Source organism: Scylla paramamosain, chromosome 49, assembly GCF_035594125.1.
Source record: "Scylla paramamosain isolate STU-SP2022 chromosome 49, ASM3559412v1, whole genome shotgun sequence".
Classification (NCBI taxonomy): Eukaryota; Metazoa; Arthropoda; class Malacostraca; order Decapoda; family Portunidae; genus Scylla; species Scylla paramamosain.
In genome coordinates, this window is record NC_087199.1 from 5173344 (window position 1) to 5195843 (window position 22500).

The 22500-nt window shown below is 40.5% G+C and overlaps 2 protein-coding genes across 9 annotated transcripts in view; one reads left to right on the forward strand and one right to left on the reverse strand.

Annotated features, from left to right (window-relative positions):
- Window positions 1-11317: 11317 nt before the first annotated feature.
- Window positions 11318-22500, reverse strand: part of LOC135095541 (uncharacterized) — a 38092-nt gene continuing 26909 nt past the window's right edge. Inside the window, exon 4 of the mRNA XM_063996433.1 lies at window positions 11318-16991. Within this exon, the coding sequence (XP_063852503.1) occupies window positions 16983-16991 (9 nt within the window). The 3' untranslated portion in view covers window positions 11318-16982. The remainder of the gene's footprint in view (window positions 16992-22500) is intronic.
- Window positions 14938-22500, forward strand: part of LOC135095540 (uncharacterized) — a 131919-nt gene continuing 124356 nt past the window's right edge. For 4 of the 8 annotated variants that reach the window (XM_063996431.1, XM_063996428.1, XM_063996429.1 and 1 more), the window contains exons 1-2: window positions 16431-16572; window positions 16799-16950. The gene's annotated coding sequence lies outside the window, so the exon portion shown is untranslated. Of the gene's footprint in view, window positions 15097-15245; window positions 15548-16335; window positions 16573-16798; window positions 16951-22500 lie in introns of those variants that run through there. The other 4 variants (XM_063996425.1, XM_063996426.1, XM_063996423.1 and 1 more) reach the window with 4 other exon arrangements.

Consider the following 22500-nt stretch of genomic DNA (forward strand, 5'->3'; position numbering starts at 1 on the left):
TCTGGCTAGGAAAAATGTGTACCACAAATACATATTAACACAAAATAATAATGATAAACTAGAGCACGAGAGATTGCGTAGAAAACTAAAAAGCTGATCAAATGCAGCAAAAAAAATCTGTTGAAGTAAATCAGTAAAGTAAAAGCTCACGGCATTGCCGGAAACACCCTAAAATGGCTGAGAGACTGGCTCTCTGACAGAAAGCAGCGTTTTGTGATAAATGGAAAAGAGTCAGAGTGGCAAAAGGTAAATAGCGGCGTTCCTCAAGGCTCTGTATTAGGACCAGTACTTTTTATGATGTACACTAATGATATTGATGAAGGCATAAATTACAAAATAACAAGTACAATAATATCTGTGTCACATTGGCAAGAACTGCAGTGTGACCTCAATAAACTAACAAGCTGGCCAGAAAAATGGCAGATGAGATTCAGTATAGAAAAGTGTAAAATTCTACATATCGGAAGCAACAATGTTCAGGCGAGATATGTAATGAATAACATGCCACTGTCAAGCGCCGATAAAGAAAAAGATCTTGGTGTCGTTGTGTCAAACGACCTAAAGCCGAGTCAACACTGCACAGAAACAGTAAAGACAGCAAATAAATTAGTAGGGTTCATTGGAAGAACCTTTGAATTTAAATGAGAAAAAAGTTATATTTGCCTTATATAACTCACTGGTACGCCCTTATCTAAAATACTGTGTGCAGTTCTGGTCACCATACTACAAAAAAGACATTGAAAAACTAGAAAAGATACAGCGCGGAGTCACAAAGATGATTCCAAGATTGCGTAATAAGCTGTATGAGGAACGACTGGAAGAACTAAACCTATTTAATTTAACAAAGCGCAGGACAAGAGAAGACCTAATTGAAGTGTTCAAAATTTTCAAAGGATATAGTAATATTGATGCACATAAATATTTTGCTATTGGTCATTCTAACCTGACAAGAAATAATGGATTCAAGATAATACCCAAATGATTTAGATCCCACGAGGCCAAACATTTTTCTTTAATCGTATAGTAAATATATGGAATAAACTTCCTGCAGAAATTGTGAATAGCAATACTATTGAATCATTGAAAAATAAAATAGACTAATATTTAAAAGCAAATCCCCAACAAGCTCTCTTCTTGTCCGAACAATTCCTAAATTCAGTAATAAACTCTTATTTTACATACACCAGTTTTATTATAAATTGTATTAACTTTAAGATAGGCGTATAGAATTCACTGTAGGGTTAATAGTAGAACTTCCTTTCATCCTTTCCTATGAAAATTCCAAGTCAGTTTTTCCAAACTGAATGGTACTTTTTCCCAACTATTTCCATGTCAGCGCAAGCTGGAGGGAGTGGTGGGTGGGGAAGAGCCTTCTGCCTTGCTGTCATGTCTCTTTTTCCTGTAGCTAGTTAGAAGTAGTTACCAAACAGCCTTGCAAGAACCAAAAGATATGTTGCTGTTTGGCTTTCCTTTGTATTCCTTTGTATTCCTCCTCTTCCTCCTCCTCCTTCTCCTCCTCCTCCTCCTCCTCCTCCTGTTCCTTAAGAGACAAGGTGGAGATGGATCTGTTTGATATAGAAGAGGTTTCCCTGCTTCTACAAGCCATAGAAAACGGATTTCACCATTTTGACCTTCACCTGGGGCCTGCTCTCCGTTTTCTCTTTAACGGGGAGCCCTGGTATTCCAGTTAAATTTCGAACAGAGAGAGAGAGAGAGAGAGAGAGAGAGAGAGAGAGAGAGAGAGAGAGAGAGAGAGAGAGAGAGAGAGAGAGAGAGAATTTATTTCATTTAATATACCGTTTAATATATATACACAATTTAATTCATACACACTCTCTCTCTCTCTCTCTCTCTCTCTCTCTCTCTCTCTCTCTCTCTCTCTCTCTCTCTCTCTCTCTCTCTCTCTCTCTCACCGTGGGGGAAGACAGTAGGGGTGGGTCTGGGAGAGGCTTGTTTGAGATTCCAAGCTGTGGGCTTCCTATCTGTATGACACCACACAAACTGCTTTCCTTGACGATGCCACGACACGGACCTGCAAAAGTTAGGATAGGTTAGGAACACGTTAGGTTAGGTTAGGATTTTTTTTTTTTTTAAGTTTCTAGTGACAGATTAACAAGATTTCTGCATTACTGACAGGAGAAACACTATTTCAATATGTTGTAGTGGAAATTACAGGGACTTTTAATGGTGTTCTTGTAGTACCACTGATAGATTAACAAGATATCTGCATTAACAGCAGAAACACCCTTGTAGTTATAATGGAAGTTGTAGGGATTTTTAATGGTATTTTTCTCGTAGTATTGACACCAGCTGCGTCACCGCCCCTCACAAGACTGATGACGGCGCAAGCAGTCTGGCCTTCCAAGACAACCCTTATTGAGCTGTTGAGGGTCATGACAGCACACGCGGAGCCGAAACCATCCCCTTGAGTGTCGACCCAACACAACACTCAGTCTGGTGCCAAGGTTAAGAGTGATGAATGCGTGAGTGGCGCTGCTTTCCTCAGTGCCTCGGTGGTGAGTGAAGCAAAAGGACCTGAGATACACCCTTTTGTAGGAGTGAGTATTCTGAGTTTCTGAAACGAAATATAGACCTTATGAACGTAGATATGGGTACGTAGATATGTGTAGCGCACCGAAGATAAGGCGAAGCGCAGGCACACAGCAGACAGACAGCGGGAGACACCAGCGGGGTCATGTGCTGAGGTGTTGCACTCTCAGATAGTAAAGCCATGAAGACTGCCGGGATAGCTTTGTTTTTCGTCATGGTCGTGAGTAATACTTAGAATCGTCCTAGCAATTCTTATCGTCTTCACATCTCGTTCATCTGTGTCCTTCATTCCCGCCAGCGTCTCCTGTTCTCTCACTGGATTCAAGTTCCCTAATAAAATCATGAGATCTCTAAGAAATTTATCTCTTTCACTGCCTTTCACTCGTCCATCCTTTCTAGTCCCCCTTCAGTTATCCATTACATCTTCTGGAAGTCTGCAGTGTGTATCAGAAATCTCTAAGGAATTTCTCTCTTCTTCACTTCTCTTCACTCGTCCAGTTCCTTCATTCTTCGCGGTGTCTTTCGTCTTACTATAAGTTACCCATTGCATTCTCTTCACCGTTTAAAAACTTTACAAAAAATCTGCAAACATTTCCTCTCCTTCTCTTCCTCTCCTTTTATTTTCTCTCATCTCTGGCTGGGCTCTCCTACTCTCGTGTTAGGTCTACTACGCTTACTTCATTCCGTCAATTTTCTCTACTGAGTGTGTAGAATCTGCAAGGATCTTCTCTCTCCCTCTCCACTTCCCTCCACCCGCAGGTTCAAAGGGTCTATTGCTTATCAGCTGTTCTTTTCTTACATTTTTTACTGTACTGACTGACTAACTAACCTCACTCGAAACTTTGCTTTCCCTTGTTGATTTTTTACTCTTACATCACAAGTTACTCACTATTTTTTCTTTGCATAACCGGGTCCGTTTCTGGCATTCTGGGGCCTCATGCGAAGGGCTGTTTGGTGTCCCTCTGTTGTAGATGGTAGATGAATTCCCAGCCCTCTAAGGTGGATTCAACCACTCCTTTCACATTTAAGAATATCAATCTGGTGGACTTTGAGAGGAAAAAAAAAAAAAAAAAACAAGAATTCGTAAACATGATAGGCTACTTTCTTCAACGTGATTATACATATGACACAATAGCAGTGTCCTTTCAAGGCATGCATACAGTTTATCAATTACAGAGTACGCAAATATAACAGAGATAAGAAAGAATATGTGTAAAGTTTGCGAGGTTAATCGACTCGAGGCGAGATACCGCAGTCTGCTATGAGAGAGAGAGAACGACAGGAAACCTTAACTGTGAGAGAAAACGGAAAGTTAAGGGCACATACAATAAAAATTATCCCCGAAATTGATAGATGAAATACACCTCCATGTTATATGATATATGTGATGGTATTATTTCCAGAATTATTGAGATATGTGTAAAAACTGAAAAAGAAATAATAATAGCGCCATGCACAGCCTCAGCCTGACGGGGGCAAAGCAAAACGACCATGCACAGAGCTTCCCTTCTCACAATTCTTTATCCTAATCACGTATAGTAATACTCAGACAAGGCTAAACTCAGTAAAGCCTCTCCTTACTTCCACTGCCCCAACGAGACACCTCAGGGAAGCGTTCTCAAATTTAGGTAAAAAAAAAAAAAACCGAAATATTTGTGTGCATACCAGCTACCACGACGCACTCGGTGATATGCTTGACAGATGCGTAACGCGTCCCTTTTAAATGTCTAACGTGTTTAAATGTCCAGGATATTTAAAGCCCCACTGCTCTTTAACTGTTTATTTTCCTCGTATTTTGACTGATTAATGAGCTTTTAACGTTTATTTATTTATTTATTTATTTTTTACAATATATTGCTGTGCGATAACTTGGGCTGTGTGTAGCGGCAACAAGGACACCATCAGCTGGCTACTTGAGCCAATGAAAGCTATATATGACAGTTGAAGTACGTTGTATTACCTGTTTATTTTACCCTGTCTTATTCGCTTATTTGACTTGTTTTTATACTCATATAATCCAAATTCCTCGTGTGAATGCAAAGAGGAAGGCTTTGAACAATCTAAATTGCCAAAAGCGATTGAAAAGAGAGGAAAATAGTGGTGCTGCAAGTGGGGCTAGCCCCGGGCCCAGTCATGTTTCTTCCTCTCCTCCTCCTCCTCTCGCTTCATCTGCTGCCGTCACTCCATCTTCTGCTGCTAGTTTCCGAGATAGTTTGCTCCCAAATCAACATAGAAACATCCAAGTTAGTAGTGGAAGTTCATTGTTGTGCATTTCAATAGAAATACGCAAACTAACTGGCCCTGACTACAAGCCTGTGGGCTTCTAAGATGCCTGACATCCTGGCAAAAATGAGGTGGGTTGGCTCCACTGATACCCTAAAGTAATATGTTATTTATGTATTAGGGAGCATATAATATACTTGCAGTATATTACATACACTAATATATAAATAAAAGGAAACCAGGATCCTGGCTAATGAAAACTGTATATTGCGAAGAGCACCTCAACTAAGCATGACCTTTAAATGACCTGAACTACGGACTTTCCATGAAGTGCTGAAGGCAGATGTAAGAAGAAAATAGAATTTGGTAATGATTTGTGCCATTTTTAAGAAGTAGTACACTTGAGAAGATAAAATTGCAATTATTTAGAAATAATTTTTGGGGCATAAAAGTAAGAATAACTCAGTGGGTAATTATGCGATTTTAATAATTTTGGTCTCAAAATGTTCAAGAAACTCGTATCTTTCAATGTTGATAGAGGCATATCTTCTTTCACTCAAATAAACATATGCCATAATTTCAAATGTCGATTTTCGGGATGGGAAAAAAAAAAAAAAATAAATAAATAAAATAAATAATTTGCCGTGTCACCAATTTTTTTATTTATTTATTTTTATTTTTTTTCGCTACGTTTAAACTTTAACTGGAAAACATGCTTACGCATGTCTCCTATCAGTGGGCAAAAGCAAATTAATTATCTCCTTGTAGTTTTTACGCCATTTACGTAATTTCGAAGGGATTGAAATCACCACATACTAATTATTTATTTATTTTTTCTACAAAACTAAAGCAGGTATTATGATGAAATTGCTATGAGAGCATCATCATGCATCCTTGCACACTGTGTAAAAAAAATATTGACCTAGATTAAAAATCAGGGCTAGGAGTATCAAAAATGTCATATTCATGAATGAACTCGAGAACGCTTCCCTTAACATGTAGCAATTTCCCTTTCCCTCAAATATTTTGCCATAACTGCATCTACAGTTGCTTACACAAATCTTTCTGCATGCCTTTTACTTTCATCTCATGGGAAACCTGAACTGAAATAATTTTTCCCCACATATATTACTTTCGTCAAGTGTTTTTACCCTAATTAAGAACACTAACTGCCTAACATGTAAAAATTCCCCCAAGCCTCACCTCTCACTTGCTGTCTCCTCCCTGCATCGGACAGGCAGTATCAGCGCAGTGTTGCTCAGGCACAGTAGAAGAGCGCCGAGCAGTGCGGTGTTGGCTCCTTTGCTGATCCAACCTGTCAGCATGCAGACAATAGGTCCCCAAGAGAAGACTAAATCTGCATCAGCCAGCAGTTCACTGATCACCGCGAATACAGTACGACACTGACAAAGAATGAAGTGTATGTAAGGCCTGTAAGTCATTTAAAGAAATCACCCATTGGCTGGAGCATCTTGGAATAAAATACAAACAAAATCTACAGGAAAATGACATAAGTTTTGTGCAGTGGTTTACTACAAAGACTTACATAAAAGTTGTGGCTGAGTGGCACTTTTCTATGAAGCACTAAAGAGGCAAACACTACGCACTAACATAATCCTTTACTTAACAAGACAGAAACCCACCGGTACATTCCTTACATCAGCTCAGAGTGGGAATGTGTTAATAGTACAATATGGAAAGAAAACAGGCAGTTTTTGGTGCATAAAGTACCAATACACCTTCTTACATCGTATTAACTGAGTGTAGGACTTCTATTTACGAAGTGTGCGCCTGCTCAAAACCTGTTTTTAATTGCTCATTATGAGAGTTACAAGAAATTATGATTAAAAATACTATTACATATAGAATACTCATCATAAACACACAAGAACTCAAAAAATATGCCGTGTTAATGAAAAAAAAAAGTGACAAATATGCACTTATGTTTAAATATAGTCAAAACATGCTTTTGTCATATATAAGCCCATGTCACCATTCCTCACTAAGTTCAGTAGTATAACAGAATGTATATATCAGACGCCTATTGCACACTACCACTGCTACTGCTGTGTATCTAAACTTGATGCAAACTCCAGTACAAAAAACCCGCCAGTGCACAAATGAAGCAAACTCCACATCTCGCCCATTACCTCCACCCTTGCTCCACTAGACTCCGCATCCGCCCCGCTACCATGCCTGGGACAGCACGCTGCTGGCAATTACTGATGAACCGTTGACTCACGATCACGGAATACAATGAATAATTTACTTTTTCAAGATGTTGCATTGCACGGCGGAACCCAAACACTCCGCAGTGCTCACCAAACAATACAACAAAGTCATACACGTGGGCTACATACACGCATACACTGAACACTTCCACAGTACACTTAGCATTCAGATTCTGTTGACAAATGCCTCATGTTTGTTACAGCTGCCTTCACACTCACCACAGCTAACCCCTCCTGCTCACACAAACCAAAACTCTTCGCTTCTTGCTTGTCTTTTTACAATAACCGCGATTTTTTTTTTATTTCATTAATTAATTAATTTATTTCTTTCTCTCACAAGTACATTCACCCAATTACTATCATGATGGAGCTCTGGAACTCAAGACCTCTCAACCTAACTCTACATTTCCCTTTCATTTATTTATTTATTTATTATTATTATTTATTTATTTATTTATTTATTTATTCATTTGTTTATTTATTTATATTTTTTTTTGTCTCGAGAGAAACATAAAGGCGTGCCGTACATTTGTTACTATGATCTAGAGATTAGGGTTGTACTAACCCCTTCCTTCTCTCACACATACAGTTTTCAAATAGCACAGAGCTGAACACTCGCATTCCAATAAGTGTTTTCCTCACTGATCATGCAGGATTCCATGTTAAAAATTATCACAGTTATTATAACGCCCTTGAAAACCACCAGCGTTGTCAGTTGAGCTTCCTGAAAACAGGAAGCGGAAGAAAACAGGAAAACAGGAAGAAAAACGTAAATTGTTTCATTATTTTACGTAATATGTACCCCACAGGTTACATTTTTTTTCCTACCCCAAACAATCCAAAACCATCTCCGCAAAGCAATGAAAACATTTGAAATGCACAATTCACCATTTTTAAATCCCCATGCCGGTGAGTCACATCGGGAATCTCTCCGCCGTTTGCCAGATGTACTCCCCACAGCTGATACACTTTTTGCTTTTTTTCTTCCAGTAACATTTTTTGCACATAATGATTATTTCCTTACGTGTTCCTGTTGGGTACGCCGATAGGGAGGATTCTTACTAACAGGGAGGAAGCAGTCACGCAGGTACAGTTTTTTTTTTTTTTTATGTAGGAAGGACACTGGCCAAGGGCAACAAAAATCCAATAAAAGAATATGCCCACTGAAATGCCAGTCCCATAAGGATCAAAGCAGTGGTCAAAAATTGATGATTAAGTGTCTTGAAACCTCCCTCTTGAAGGAATTCAAGTCATAGGAAGGTGGAAATACAGAAGCAGACAGGGAGTTCCAGAGTTTACCAGAGAAAAGGATGAATGATTGAGAATAATGGTTAACTCTTGCGTTAGAGAGGTGGACAGAATAGGGGTGAGAGAAAGAAGAAAGTCTTGTGCAGCGAGGCAGCGGAAGGAGGGGAGGCATGCAGTTAGCAAGATCAGAAGAGGAGTTAGGATAAAAACAGCGGTAAAAGACAGCTAAATATGCAACATTGCGGCGGTGAGAGAGAGGCTGAAGACAGTCAGTTAGAGGAGGGGAGTTCATGAGACGAAAAGCTTTTGATTCCACCCTGTCTAGAAGAGCAGTATGAGTGGAACCCCCCAGACATGTGAAGCATACTCCATACATGAACGGATAAGGCCCTTGTACAGAGTTAGTAGCTGGGGGGGGTGAGAAAAACTGGCGGAGACGTCTCAGAACACCTAACTTCATAGAAGCTGTTTTAGCTAGAGATGAGATGTGAAGTTTCCAGTTCAGATTATAAGTAAAGGACAGACCGAGGATGTTCAGTGTAGAAGAGGGGGACAGTTGAGTGTCATTGAAGAAGAAGGGATAGTTGTCTGGAAGGTTGTGTCGAGTTGATAGATGGAGAAATTGAGCTTTTGAGGCATTGAACAATACCAAGTTTGCTCTGCCTCAATCAGAAATTTTAGAAAGATCAGAAGTCAAGCGTTCTGTGGCTTCCCTGCGTGATATGTTTACCTCCTAGAGGGTTGGACGTCTATGAAAAGACGTGGAAAAGTGCAGGGTGGTATCATCAGCGTAGGAGTGGATAGGACAAGAAGTTTGGTTTAGAAGATCATTAATGAATAATTAGAAGAGAGTGGGTGACAGGACAGAACCGTGAGGAACACCACTGTTAATAGATTTAGGAGAAGAACAGTTACCATCTACCACAGCAGCAATAGAACGGTCAGAAAGGAAACTTGATATAAAGTTACAGAGAGAAGGATAGAATCCGTAGGAGGGTAGTTTGGAAATCAAAGCTTTGTCCCAGACTCTATCAAAAGCTTTTGATATGTCCAGGGCAACAGCAAAAGTTTCACCAAAATCTCTAAAAGAGGATGACCAAGACTCAGTAAGGAAAGCCAGAAGATCACCAGTAGAGCGGCCTTGACGGAACCCATACTGGCGATCAGATAGAAGGTTGTGAAGTGATAAATGTTTAAGAATCTTCCTGTTGAGGATAGATTAAAAAACTTTAGATAGGCAGGAAATTAAAGCAATAGGACGGTAGTTTGAGGGATTAGAACGGTCACCCTTTTTAGGAACAGTCTGAATGTAGGCAAACTTCCAGCAAGAAGGAAAGGTAGATATTGACAGACAGAGCCGAAAGAGTTTGACTAGGCAAGGTGCAAGCAGGAAGGCACAGTTTCGGAGAACAATAGGAGGGACCCCATCAGGTCTATAAGCCTTCCGAGGGTTTAGGCCAGCGAGGGCATGGAAAACATCATTGCGAAGAATTTTAATATGTGGTATGAAGTAGTCAGAGGGTGGGGGAGAAGAAGGAACAAGCCCAGAATCGTCCAAGGTAGAGTTTTTAGCAAAGGTTTGAGCGAAGAGTTCAGTTTTAGAAATAGATGTGATAGCAGTGGTGCCATCTGGTTGAAATAGAGGAGAGAAAGAAGAAGCTAAGTTATTGGAGATATTTTTGGCTAGATGCCAGAAATCACGAGGGGAGTTAGATCTTGAAAAGTTTTGACAGGGAGGTTGGAGGGCAGCTAGATAACAGTGAGCATAGGGAAATTAGATACAATTCAAAATGGGAAGAAACTTTTAGAAGCAAAAACACTAGTAAAATACCTGACTTTAGGAGAGCAGATTTTGAGGAATTAAAAAGATACCTCCAAGGGGTTGACTAGCAACGGATGCAGAGTGAGATCAGGTCCGGGATGGAGTTGAGAGAGATAAGGTAGGATGAGAGAGGTGAGGTGAGGCGTGAGGGTGTAGGACAAGAGGAGGGAAGATGTTTCCGGAAGGGGCGGAGGAGAGAGGGAGGGGGAGATAGGTGTGAGTATGTTGGAAGGTCATGTCATGCTAAAATGAAAGAGGTGAGGTCGAGGCGAATAGATGAGGGAGTGGAGAGCATGGAAGGGGCCGAAATGAGGAGATTAGGTGAAGTAAATATAGATGAATTGTATAAATATTTCGTAGATAAAGTTCATACAGGTCAGTTAACAAACATCCCGTATAGAGCAATAAGATCACAGAAAAATGATCCTAAATGGATGACTGTTAGGTTAAAACATTATATAGGGCGTAAGAGATGTATATATAAGAGATTAAGGGCAGGTGAAAAAGTTTTGAGGTCACAATATTATGAATTAGAACGGTCAGGAAGTTAACGAGGAAAACTAAGGGCAATTATGAATTACAGGTAGCCAGCCAGGCGAAGACGGACATCAAGTGATTTTATCAGGTATACAGAACGAACAATAAGGATACTATAGGTCCATTAAAGGCAGCAAATTCCGGTTAGGCTGGTTAGTTCTGGGGAGGAGATTAGTAAAATTCTGAATGAGTATTTTTTAACTGTCTTCACCCAGGAAAACATGCAGGATATGCCAGATAGTGAACAGATGTTTAGAGCAGATGAGAATGAGAAGCTGGCAGATATTTTCATAACTAAGGAGATAGTAGAACAGGAGATAGATAGGCTAAAAAGTTCAAGACACCAGGACCAGATGCAATATATCCCAGAGTACTTAAGGAATGCAAAGAGGTTATTAGTGAGCCGTTAGTTTCTGTCTTTAGGAAGTTACTTGAGTCAGGTGAGGTACCAGTAATGTGGAGGCAGGCTAATGTAGTATCCATCTTTAAGAAAGGAGATAAAATTTTAGCGTCTAATTATAGACCTGTCAGCTTAACTTCAGTTGTAGGTAAATTAGAGTCAATAATAGCAAGGAACATTAGGAAACATTTAAACCAGTGGTTCCCAAACATTTGCAGACTGGCGCCCCCTTGGCTCCCCGGTGAATTCCTAGCGCCCCCCGCCCCCCCCCACACACAGACACATATGGAAACAAACACCTCTTTCTTGATATTTGGTATGCTGCAATTTGAAAAGAGAAAGGTTAAACACAAATGTGTATTTCACAAATATAACTTAATTTAGTAAACCAATTTATTTTTAGTAGTTTTAACTGTTTCAGCAACATGGAATGGTAAATAAACATTCCACCAGTAACCTTCATTGTCTCACACTTAATATTAATGGGATGGATGTGCTTGGTGCAGGGACATAAGCTTCTCAACATCAGGCTGGAACTCACTAAGAAGTCGTAGATCCCCACGGTCAGTAATTTTCAGTCGGTTTCTTTGCTTGGAAAGAGGCAAGGCGACTACACTGAAGCCCCGTTCTACTAAATACGATGTTGGGAAGGCAATAAAGTACATCTTGACCTTGTTCCACAGCACTTGATAGCAGTCACAGATTTTTTTTTGTAACCAAAAATCTTGATATGACTTTTTGAACTGTACAAATCGTCAAACAAACGTTCGAACTTCTGACTTCGACTTCGGACTGCCGCCCCCCTACCGCCCCCTTCTTCCTCACCGCCCCCCCAGATCTTTCCACCGCCCCCAGGGGGGCGGTACCGCCCACTTTGGGAACCACTGATTTAAACAAACATAACTTGATAAATCAGTCACAGCATGGCTTCACGAAGGGGAAGTCTTGCCTGACAAACTTATTAAGTTTTTACAGTAAAGTGTACGAGGCAGTAGATAATGGTGATAGTTATGATATCTTATATCGGGACTTTAGTAAAGCATTTGACAAGGTACCTCATCAAAGGCTCCTGAGAAAGGTTAGGGCACACGGGATAGATGGGAAGGTGTTAGGCTGGATAGGGTCATGGCTTAGTGACAGGCGACAAAGAGTTGTAATAAACGGCTCGAAATCCGAGTGGGGTCATGTAATTAGTGGGGTGCCACAGGGATCAGTATTAGGGCCATTGTTATTTCTAATATATATCAATGACTTGGATAGTGGAATTAGTAGTAATGTTAGTAAATTTGCGGATGACACAAAGATAGGTAGATTAATTAGGTCAGAATCGGATGCCATCGCCTTGCAGGCAGATGGCAGATGGCAGATTTAGATAGAGTGAATGAATGGACGGACAGATGGCAAATGCAATTTAATATCAACAAATGCAAAGTACTTAGCGTAGGTAGAGGAAACCCACACAGTAGGTACACATTAAACAACGAAACTCTGGTAGATACAGGGTACGAAAAAGATTTAGGAGTTATAATTAGCTCTAAACTCCGTCTAGGAAAACAATGCATAGAGGCCAGAAACAAGGCAAATAGGGTACTAGGATTCGTTTTTAGGAGTGTTAAAAGTAGAAGGCCGGAAGTAATATTAAAGTTATACTTGTCGCTGGTCAGACATCATCTTGACTACGCTGTACAGTTCTGGTCCCCACATTACAGGAAAGATATAGATCTATTAGAATCAGTACAGAGGATAATGACTAAAACGATAAAGGGGATGAGTATTCCTTACGAGGAGAGATTGAAGCTGTTAAATTTACATTCTTTAGAGAGACGTAGGTTAAGAGGAGACCTGATAGAAGTCTTTAAGTGGTATGAGGGTTATAACAAGGGGAATGTAAGCAAAATTCTTAGGATCAGCAATAATTGTAGAACAAGAAATTACGAGTTCAAGCTTGAAAAATTCAGGTTTAAGAAGGAGATAGGAAGAAATTGGTTCTCAAATAGAGTGGTAGATGAATGGAACGGACTCAGTAATCATTTTGTTAGTGCTAGGACATTAGAGGGCTTTAAGAGAAGATTAAACAGGTTTATTTATAGATGGGGATAATATATGGAAATAGGTGTATTTCATACAGGGACTGCCACGTGTAAGCCTGGTCGCTTCTTGCAGCATCCTTATTTCTTATGTTCTTATGACAGGTTTGTCATATCACATGACGTTTTTCAAATATCAGCAAGGATGATGTTGTTTGTTGATTATTCTGGTAGCTCTGATAGTGATGATCCTCTAGATCAGGGGTGTCAAACTCATGGCCCGCGGGATGGTCTTAAGTGGCCCACGAGGTGACAAGAGATTTTTCAACTGGAGTTACTATAATTCTCGTAACTGAAGAAAATGTAACTAAACTGTTAAGACGAGACATAATAACTTTTACCTTTCAATCTTTCATTCATATGAAAATTATTTATTTCATATTATAATTGCTAGCAACAACGCTCTTTTAGTGCAAATTTTAATAAATGAACATAACTAATCCGTCTGAAGCCGAAGACCCAGTCGATGCTGCTATCTGAACGCATGAGTCGCCCAAATCTTTTCATACGTACTAGACACAACAAGCAAGGGGTGGAGGACTGTACGTCCGTTATACCTCTTACCAATTTTACGTGTGTAAGTTCAGATGAACCCAAATAATGTATTTTTGGTAAACCAGGATAACCAGCAAAATAAGTTGTAATTTTCAGTCTTGCTAATAAATAATTACCAAATCTTTGATGGCCCTCGAGACCATAACCAAGTGCATAATTGGCCCTCGAAAGGATTTGCGTTTGACACCCCTGCTCTGAGATGATAGTAATAAAGATAAAGATTATGTGTATAGTGGAGAGGGTGATGCTGAAAGCGAGGAAGTAAGTGATAAAGAATTAGTGTTTGCTGGGAAAAGTAAAGCTCGCGTCTCCTCTACATTCAGAGGCATGACCTTTACTCATTACGTACTGATTCTGAGAGCTTAACCAGCCCTTATCTTCAAGAATGATATGCCAGACACTCCCACAGGAATAGTTATTGCCCATACAAAGCAAGCATGTGCAGCATAAACAAGATATTTGAAAAACGTCATGTGACGTGAGAAACCTGTGGGCGTACCCAGCAGGAGCGCGTCATGTGATGTGAATAACACCCTACGGGTTTAAGGCAGTTCAGTATTTTCTCACGCTCATCCATATACAGGATAGACAGCCGAACCTTGCATTACAATAGGTATGACTAATGAAGAGCTACAGCAAAGATACCAAATGTAATGACAGTAGTGACAGAAAAAGGACGGTGGGGCACACAAGCTTATCTGAGAAAGTGCAACATAAGCCAGCAGAGATAAAACAAGTTATAGAAAACGGAACACAGAAACAGAGGCTGAAGAATTTATTACCGGCTACACTACTGCTACAACAACAACAACAACAACAACAACAACAACAACAACAACAACAAAAACAACGACAACAACAACAACTACTACTACGACTACTACTACTACTACCACTACTACTACTACTACTACTACTACTACTACTGCTGCTGTTGCTGCCTCTGCTGGCCGCTTCACACAAGACCTGCCAGCGTTATCTAGAAGCATGATAGCTGTTATAAGATTGTGAGAGGGCGCCCTTATCTGCTGTCCTGTAACCTTCAGTGGAAGTGAGTGAGGAGGTTACTCGGAAAATGTGGTCATAGCTTCACTGTAAATAAATAAAAGGGTAACACGACACTTGCAGGAGGAAGAAGAGGAGGAGGGAGTGGAAAACGAGGAAGACAACAGACTGAAATGAATGAATAAAGAGGAGGAGGAGGAGGAGGAGAAGGTGGTGGTGGTGGTGGTGGTGGTTGACCTCCGTGATGCTGAGCGGCGACTGGCCAGCGCCTCCCGCCACCACTCAGCGACTGTGCCCTGGCTGGTCTTGGCCAGGGTCTGAGAGGGAGGGCAATTCAAGAGATGCAATAGCAGTATTTAACAGGCTGAACGATTTACTACAGGTGCCCCTCGGCCCTCCCCTCAGTCACTGTGCGGGCGCCCCTCATCCTTCATGTAGGTAAATGTATACCTTTCACACTTATGCTCAATCAGTGACATTTTGGCGTCGGTAAATCATGTATTTCCTACACAGTACCTAAACACACGTGGGAAGTTTTATTCATGTTAGACTCATCAAGTGTCATTTCCTTGTTTTGTCCATTTCAGATTTAGACATCTGCTGACGAGGCGAGGGTGAGGTGAGAGTCATCCCTAAGGCAAGAGCGAGACACGTCCAAGAATCCCTGAGTGTTGCAGGAAGCGTTCATCATCGTGGCTGTCGTTCAAAAAGTCTTCTAGAGACTCAATGCTCATGTTTACCTTATTACTGTTGTAACCCAAGAAACAAGTAGAAATGAAACACATAAGATAAAAGAAGAATGAAACAAGAATGAAGAAATGAAGAAGGAAATAAGAAGTAGAAAGAATAAATGATGGTCAGGATGGGCAAGCCGCCTGTCCCAGTACCAGTAAGTAGAGCCACACAGTTGTAATGAAGTCACAGTAAAATGTTGGTGTTATATATTGACAGAGAGGGATTGGGTAGGTGTGGGATGTGTTCCTCATTGAATATTGGTTGCAAGGTTTGTGTAGGATGTGATTTATTATTGAGTATTAAATATGTGAAGTGATTTGAATCGGAAGTGTAATGTGAAGTGTTCGACATATTTAATGGAATTTATTTGAAGAGAGATGAAACAATTTTCGTAGTTTTTCGTTGTTGTCGGAAGTCATATATGGTCGTTTGAGTGTAAATATATGTAAATAACAAAAATTCGGTAAAAATTACAAAACAAAATTAAAGTGTTCCTCTGAACCCACAAAAGCCAGTATGGGATGTACCAACATCGTGCAATGTAGAAATACGACATTACAACGTGGCGGCACCAGTGACAGTGATGTGTGTTGCATCATTCATAACAGACAGGACAGTATCTTATCAATAAGAAGACCACACTTCGGTGAAGAACATTTGTCTAATCACGTGACTCTGCCAAGCCTTAGACGTAATTGGGTATGGGTATGTGACGTAATTGTTATTCAAGTGTTGAGGAAAGAATACCTCTATAAAGCAGAATAAAAGTAATGTTTGTGCTGTTCACGTTGATGGTCAGTCAGTTCAGAAGTGACATGAAGGTCAGCTGCCAGAGATTGCGGTAGTTGCTTCGGGTATCAATGTGGCAGCTTTTCGCCGACATTGAGGGGCGATGAAAGTTATCAGATACTGTGATTCTTGCAGTGGCCACCTCCCCAACTCCCCGCCGCCAGTGGTGTGATACGAGTAGTAATCTTATCACTCTTGTCTTAACTCACCTGTAGACTGATGGCGGTGGCGTGAACACGTAGTACCTATGGCGGCATAACCTGGCGGCACTGGTGACGTGGAAAAACGCAGGTGTTGAAGTTGCTCCTCATCCGCCCATGCTGCTCCTCTTACCGCATCATAATTTCTGAATACTAATTATTTTGGTTCTTCATTAATGCTTCTATCCCCGTGAGTGAGCCACATGAAACACACGTCAGTATCACCATCCTTAGCTTGACATTCTCGCACAACAACAAGGTGCATGCTGGCGTGTGCGTCAAAGCCTTACAGCGATCTGTTCCCCTCACACGGCTTCCATTGCTATAAGATTTATTTGCCATTATTTTGATTTATTTTACTATAACTTTAAATGTGCTTATGTTTTGACTAAATGATGAACTGCATCTCCGTCCAGTCAGGAGCAAGGAGGCGTAATTTGACGTGCGTTGTGGCAGCAAGACAGAGGCAGGCATCCTGAAGGAAGGGCAGCAATACAGATGCAGGCAGCCTGAAGGAAGGGCAGGAACACAGAGGCAAGCAGCGTGGAGCAAGGGCAGCAACAAAGAGGTAGGCAGCCTGAGCCATGGTGAGTGTTTCCCTTAGCAGTACTGTAAAAAAATATTATATATATATATATATATATATATATATATATATATATATATATATATATATATATATATATATATATATATATATATATATATATATATATATATCTTAAGGTAATTCAGGATAATTTTCTAAAACCGGTAATCATAAAAGTCACAAGGGGGAACAACATTCTAGATTTAATTCTAACTAACAGGGAGGAAGCAGTCACGCAGGTAGAGGTTGGAGGACAGATAAGTAACAGTGACCATTGGGAAATTAGGTACAAATTAAAATGGGAGGAAACTTTTCGAAGCAAAAACACTAGTAAAATACCTGACTTTAGGAGAGCAGATTTTGAGAAATTAAAAAGGTACCTCCAAGGAGTTAACAGAGAGATAAGGCAGGATGAGAGAGGTGAGGTGAGGTGTGAGGGAGTAGGACAAAAGGAGGGATGAAGTGTCAGGAAGGGTCGGAGGAGGGAGAGAGGGAGAAATATGTGTGAGTATGTTGGAGGGTCAGGTCATGCTGAGATGGGAGAGGTGAGGTCGAGGAGAATAGATGAGGGAGTGGAGAGGATAGAAGGGGCTGAGATGAGAGGAGTAGGGAAAGTAAAGCTAGATGAGTTGTATAAATATTTCGTAGATAAACTGCATACAGGACAGTTAGCAAACATCCTGTATAGAGCAATAAGATTACAGAAAAATTACCCTAAATGGATGACTGTTAGGTTAAAACATTATATAGGGAAGAAGAAAAGTATATTCAGGAGATTAAACCCAGGGGAAGAGGCTTTAAGGCCACAGTATAATGAATTAGTTAAAACTGTTAGGAGGTTAAGGAGGAAAGCTAAAAGCAATTATAAATTAAAGGTAGTCAGCAAGGAGAAGACGGACCCCAAAGGATTTTATCAGGTATATAGGACGAAGAATAAGGAAACTAAAAGTCCATTAAAGACAGCAGATGGGAAGCTGGTTACTTCTGGGGAGGAGATTAGTAAAATTCTGAATAAGTATTTTTCAATTGTCTTCACACAGGAAAACATGCAGGATATGCCGAATAGTGAACAGATGTTTAGAGCAGATGAGAATGAGAAGCTGACAGATATTACCATAACTAAGGAGATACTGGAACAGGAGATAGATAGGCTAAAAAAAGTTGGAGACACCAGTACCAGATAAAATATTTCCCAGAATACTTAAGGAATGCAAGGAGGTTATTAGTGAGCCGTTAGTTTCTGTCTTTAGGAAATTACTTGAGTCAGATGAGGAGGCAAGTTAATATAGCACCCATTTTTAAGAGAGGAGATACTCGTAAAGCTTTAACATCTAATTATAGACCTGTCGGCTTAACTTCTGTTGTAGGTAAAATAATGGAGTCAATAATAGCGAAGAGCATTAGGAAACATTTAGACAAAACATAACTTAATAAATCAGTCATAGCATGGCTTCATGACGAACTTGTTAAGTTTTTACAGTAAAGTATACGAGGCAACAGATAATGGTGATAGTTATGATATCTTATATCTGGACTTTAGTAAAGCGTTTGATATGGTAACCCATCAGATGATCCTGGGAAAGGTTAGGGCACATGGGATAGATGAGAAAGTGTTAGGTTGGATAATGTCATGGCTAAGCGACAGGTGACGGTTTTAATAAATGGCTGTAAATCCGAATGGTGTCATGTAATTAGTGGGGTACCACAGGGATCAGTATTAGGGCCATTGTTGTTTTTAATATATATGAATGGCTTGGACAGTGGAATTAGTAGTGATGTTAGTAAATTTGCGGATGACATAGAGATAGGTAGATTAATTAGGTCAGAATAAGATGCCATCGCCTTGCAGGCAGATTTAGATAGGATGAATGAATGGACGGACAGATGGTAAATGCAGTTTAGTATCAACAAATGCAAAGTATTTACCGTAGGTAGAGGAAACCCACACAATAGATAGACAATAAACAACGAAACTCTGGTAGGTTCAGGGTACGAAAAAGATTTAGGAGTTATAGTTAGCTCTGAACTCCGTCTAGGAAAGGAACGCATAGAGGCCAGAAACAGGGCAAATAGGGTATAAGGATTCATGTTTAGGAGTGTTAAAAGTAGAAGGACCGAAGTAATACTAAAGTTATATTTAGCGCTGGTTAGACGCTGTGCAGTTCTGGTCCCACATTGCAAGAAGGATATAGGTCTATTCGAATCAGTACAGAGGACAATGACTAAAAGGATACAGGGGATGAGGAGTATTCCTTACGAGGCGAGATTGAAACTTAAATTTACATTCTTTAGAGAGACATAAGTTAAGAGGGGACCTGATAGAAGTCTTTAAGTGGTATAAGGGTTATAATAAAGGGGACGTAAGCAAAATTCTTAGGATCAGCAACAAGGACAGAACAACAAATAACGGGTTCAAGCTTGAAAAAATTAGGTTTAAGAAAGAGATAGGAAGAAATTGATTCTCAAATAGAGTGTTAGATGAATGGAACGGACTCAGTAATCAAATTGTTAGTGCTAAGACATTAGGGAGTTTTAAGAGAAGATTAGACGGATTTATGGATGAAGATGATAGATAGAAATAGGTAGTTATATTTCATACAGGGACTGCCACGTGTAAGCCTGGTAGCTTCTTGCAGTTTCCCTTATTTCTTATGTCCTTGTGTTCTTATGTAGTTCAAGTCATAGGAAGAAGGAAATACAGAAGCAGGCAGGGAGTTCCAGAGTTTACCAGAGAAAGGGATGAATGATTGAGAATACTAGTTAATTCTTCATTAGAGAGGTGGACAGAATAGGGGTGAAAGAAAGAAGAAAGTCTTGTACAGCGAGGCCGCGGGAGTTAGCAAGATCAGAAGAACAGTTAGCATGAAAACAGCGACAGAAGATGGCAAGAGATGCATCACTGCGGCGATGAGAAAGGGGCTGAAGACGGTCAGTTAAAGGAAAGGAGTTCATAAGACGAAAAGATTTTTATTCCACCCTGTCTAAAACAGCGGTATGAGTGGAACCCTCTCCCCCCATACATGTGAAGCATACTCTATACGAGTATATGGGCGGATAAGGCCCCTGTACAGAGTTAGCAGCTAGTGGGTGAGATAAACTGGTGGAGGAGACTCAGAACACTTAACTTCATAGAAGGTGTTTTAGCTAGAGATGAGATGTGAAGTTTCTAGTTTAGATTATAAGTAAAGGAGAGACCAAGGATGTTTAGCGTAGAAGAGTGGAGCAGTTAAGTGTCATTGAAGAAGAGGGGAAGAAGAGGTAAGCCTATAAGGTTGTGTTGGGTTGATAGATGGAGGAACTGAGTTTTTGAGGCATTGAAAGATACCAGGTTTACTTTGCCCCAATCAGAAATTTTGGAGAGATCAGAAGTTAGGCGTTCTGTGGCTTCCATGCACGAACTGTTTACTTCCTGAGGAGTTAGACGTCTACGAAAAGACGTGGAAAAGTGCAGGGTGGTATCATCAGCGTAGGAGTGGATAAGACAAGATAAAGCCAAGATAAAAGATAAAGGTCAAGACACTTAGGGTCGATACCAGAAAAGCAGTACGACCTAGGGACATTTGTGGTTCCTTCCCCAGACCCTATATATATATATATATATATATATATATATATATATATATATATATATATATATATATATATATATATATATATATATATATATATATATATATATATATATATATATATATATATAGTTTGATGTTGCACTCAAAAGTTATGAACTATAATAAGAAAGGTCGCTGGCAATGAACTAGTAGGAGGAAGCAGTAGACACCTGCCGAAACGATAATTACTCCCAGTGAGGTCTAAAGCACTGTGAACTTATCATTAAACCCAGCTGTGACCTCACTGAACGTTTCCCTTTGCGTCTCACAACACAAGGGGGCAGTCACAGCCTGCCCTCTAAAGACAACTCTCTACCTCCACACAAAACTACAAGCGCCTAATAACACACACACCCTTCACTCAAAAATAAAAAAAAAAAATCATCATGGCGACTCCTACACCAGCCTCGGAGTCCCCATATGGGGAGGGGACCATAAATGTCCCCAGGTCGGACTGCCTTTCTGTCGGCGACCCTAAGTGTCTTGACACCCCCCCCACTTTTTTTCATTAGCTTCTGCAACATTCGCGGTCTAAGATCTAATTTTCAATCTGTAGAACACCACCTCTCCTCTTCTAAACCTCATCTTCTTTTCCTCACTGAAACTCAGGTGTATGAGGCAAGTGACAGTAGCCCCTTTTCTGTTCCCTCCTACTTTCTCTATCCTCATTTTCGATCCAAAGCTGGGTGTTGCGTTTATGTGCGCAATGACTTAACCTGCTCTCGTGCCCACGCTCTTGAATCTTCCGAGTTTTCCACCATCTGGCTACGACTACAGAGTCACTCTCAAACTAAATTTATCTGTGCTGTGTACCTCTCACCTAACTCGTCTGACTATAAGAAATTCTTTGACTACTTAACTTCCAAAGTGGAGCACATTCTGACCCTCTTCCCTTTTGCAGAGATCTCCATTCTTGGAGACTTCAATGTTCACCACCAGCTTTGGCTTTCCTTTCCGTTCACTGACCATTCTGGTGAACTACCCTTCAACTTTGCTATCCTCCATGACCTAGACCAACTGGTGCAACACCCTACTCGTATTCCTGACCGTCTTGGAGATACACCCAACATTCTTGACCTTTTCCTGACCTCTAATCCTTCTGCTTATGCCATCACCCTTTCTTCTCCGTTGGGCTCCTCCGATCACAATCTCAAATCTATATCTTGTCCTATCGCTTCAATCCCTCCTCAGGATCCCCCTAAGCGAAGGTGCCTCTGGCGTTTTGCCTCTGCTAGTTGAGAGGACCTCAGGAGGTATTTTGCTTGGAATGACTACTGCTTCCGTGTCAGAGACCCGTCTTTGTGTGCTGAGCGCATAACAGAGGTGATAGTGTCTGGCATGGAGGTGTACATTCCTCACTCTTTTTCTCGACCTAAACCTTCTAAACCTTGATTTAACACAGCTTGTTCTCGTGCTATACATGATAGAGAGGTGGCCCACAAAAGGTACTTAAGCCTTCCATCACCAGAATCTCATGCACTTTATATTTCTGCCTGGAACAATGCCAAGTCTGTTCTCCAACTAGCCAAAAACTCCGTCATTAACAGAAAGTGTCAAAACCTTTCAAGATCTAACTCCCCTCGTGACTTCTGGCATCTAGCCAAAAATATCTCCAATAACTTTGCTTCTTCTTCTTTCCCTCCTCTATTTCAACCAGATGGCACCACTGCTATCACATCTATTTCTAAAGGTAAACTCTTCGCTCAAACCTTTGCTAAAAACTCTACCTTGGATGATTCTGGGCTTGTTCCTCCCTCTCCTCCACCCTCTGACTACTTCATGCCAAGTATTAAAATTCTTCGCAATGATGTTTTCCATGCCCTTGCTGGCCTAAACCCTCGGAAGGCTTATGGACCTGATGGGGTCCCTCCTATTGTTCTCCGAAACTGTGCCTCCGTGCTTGCACCTTTTCCTAGTC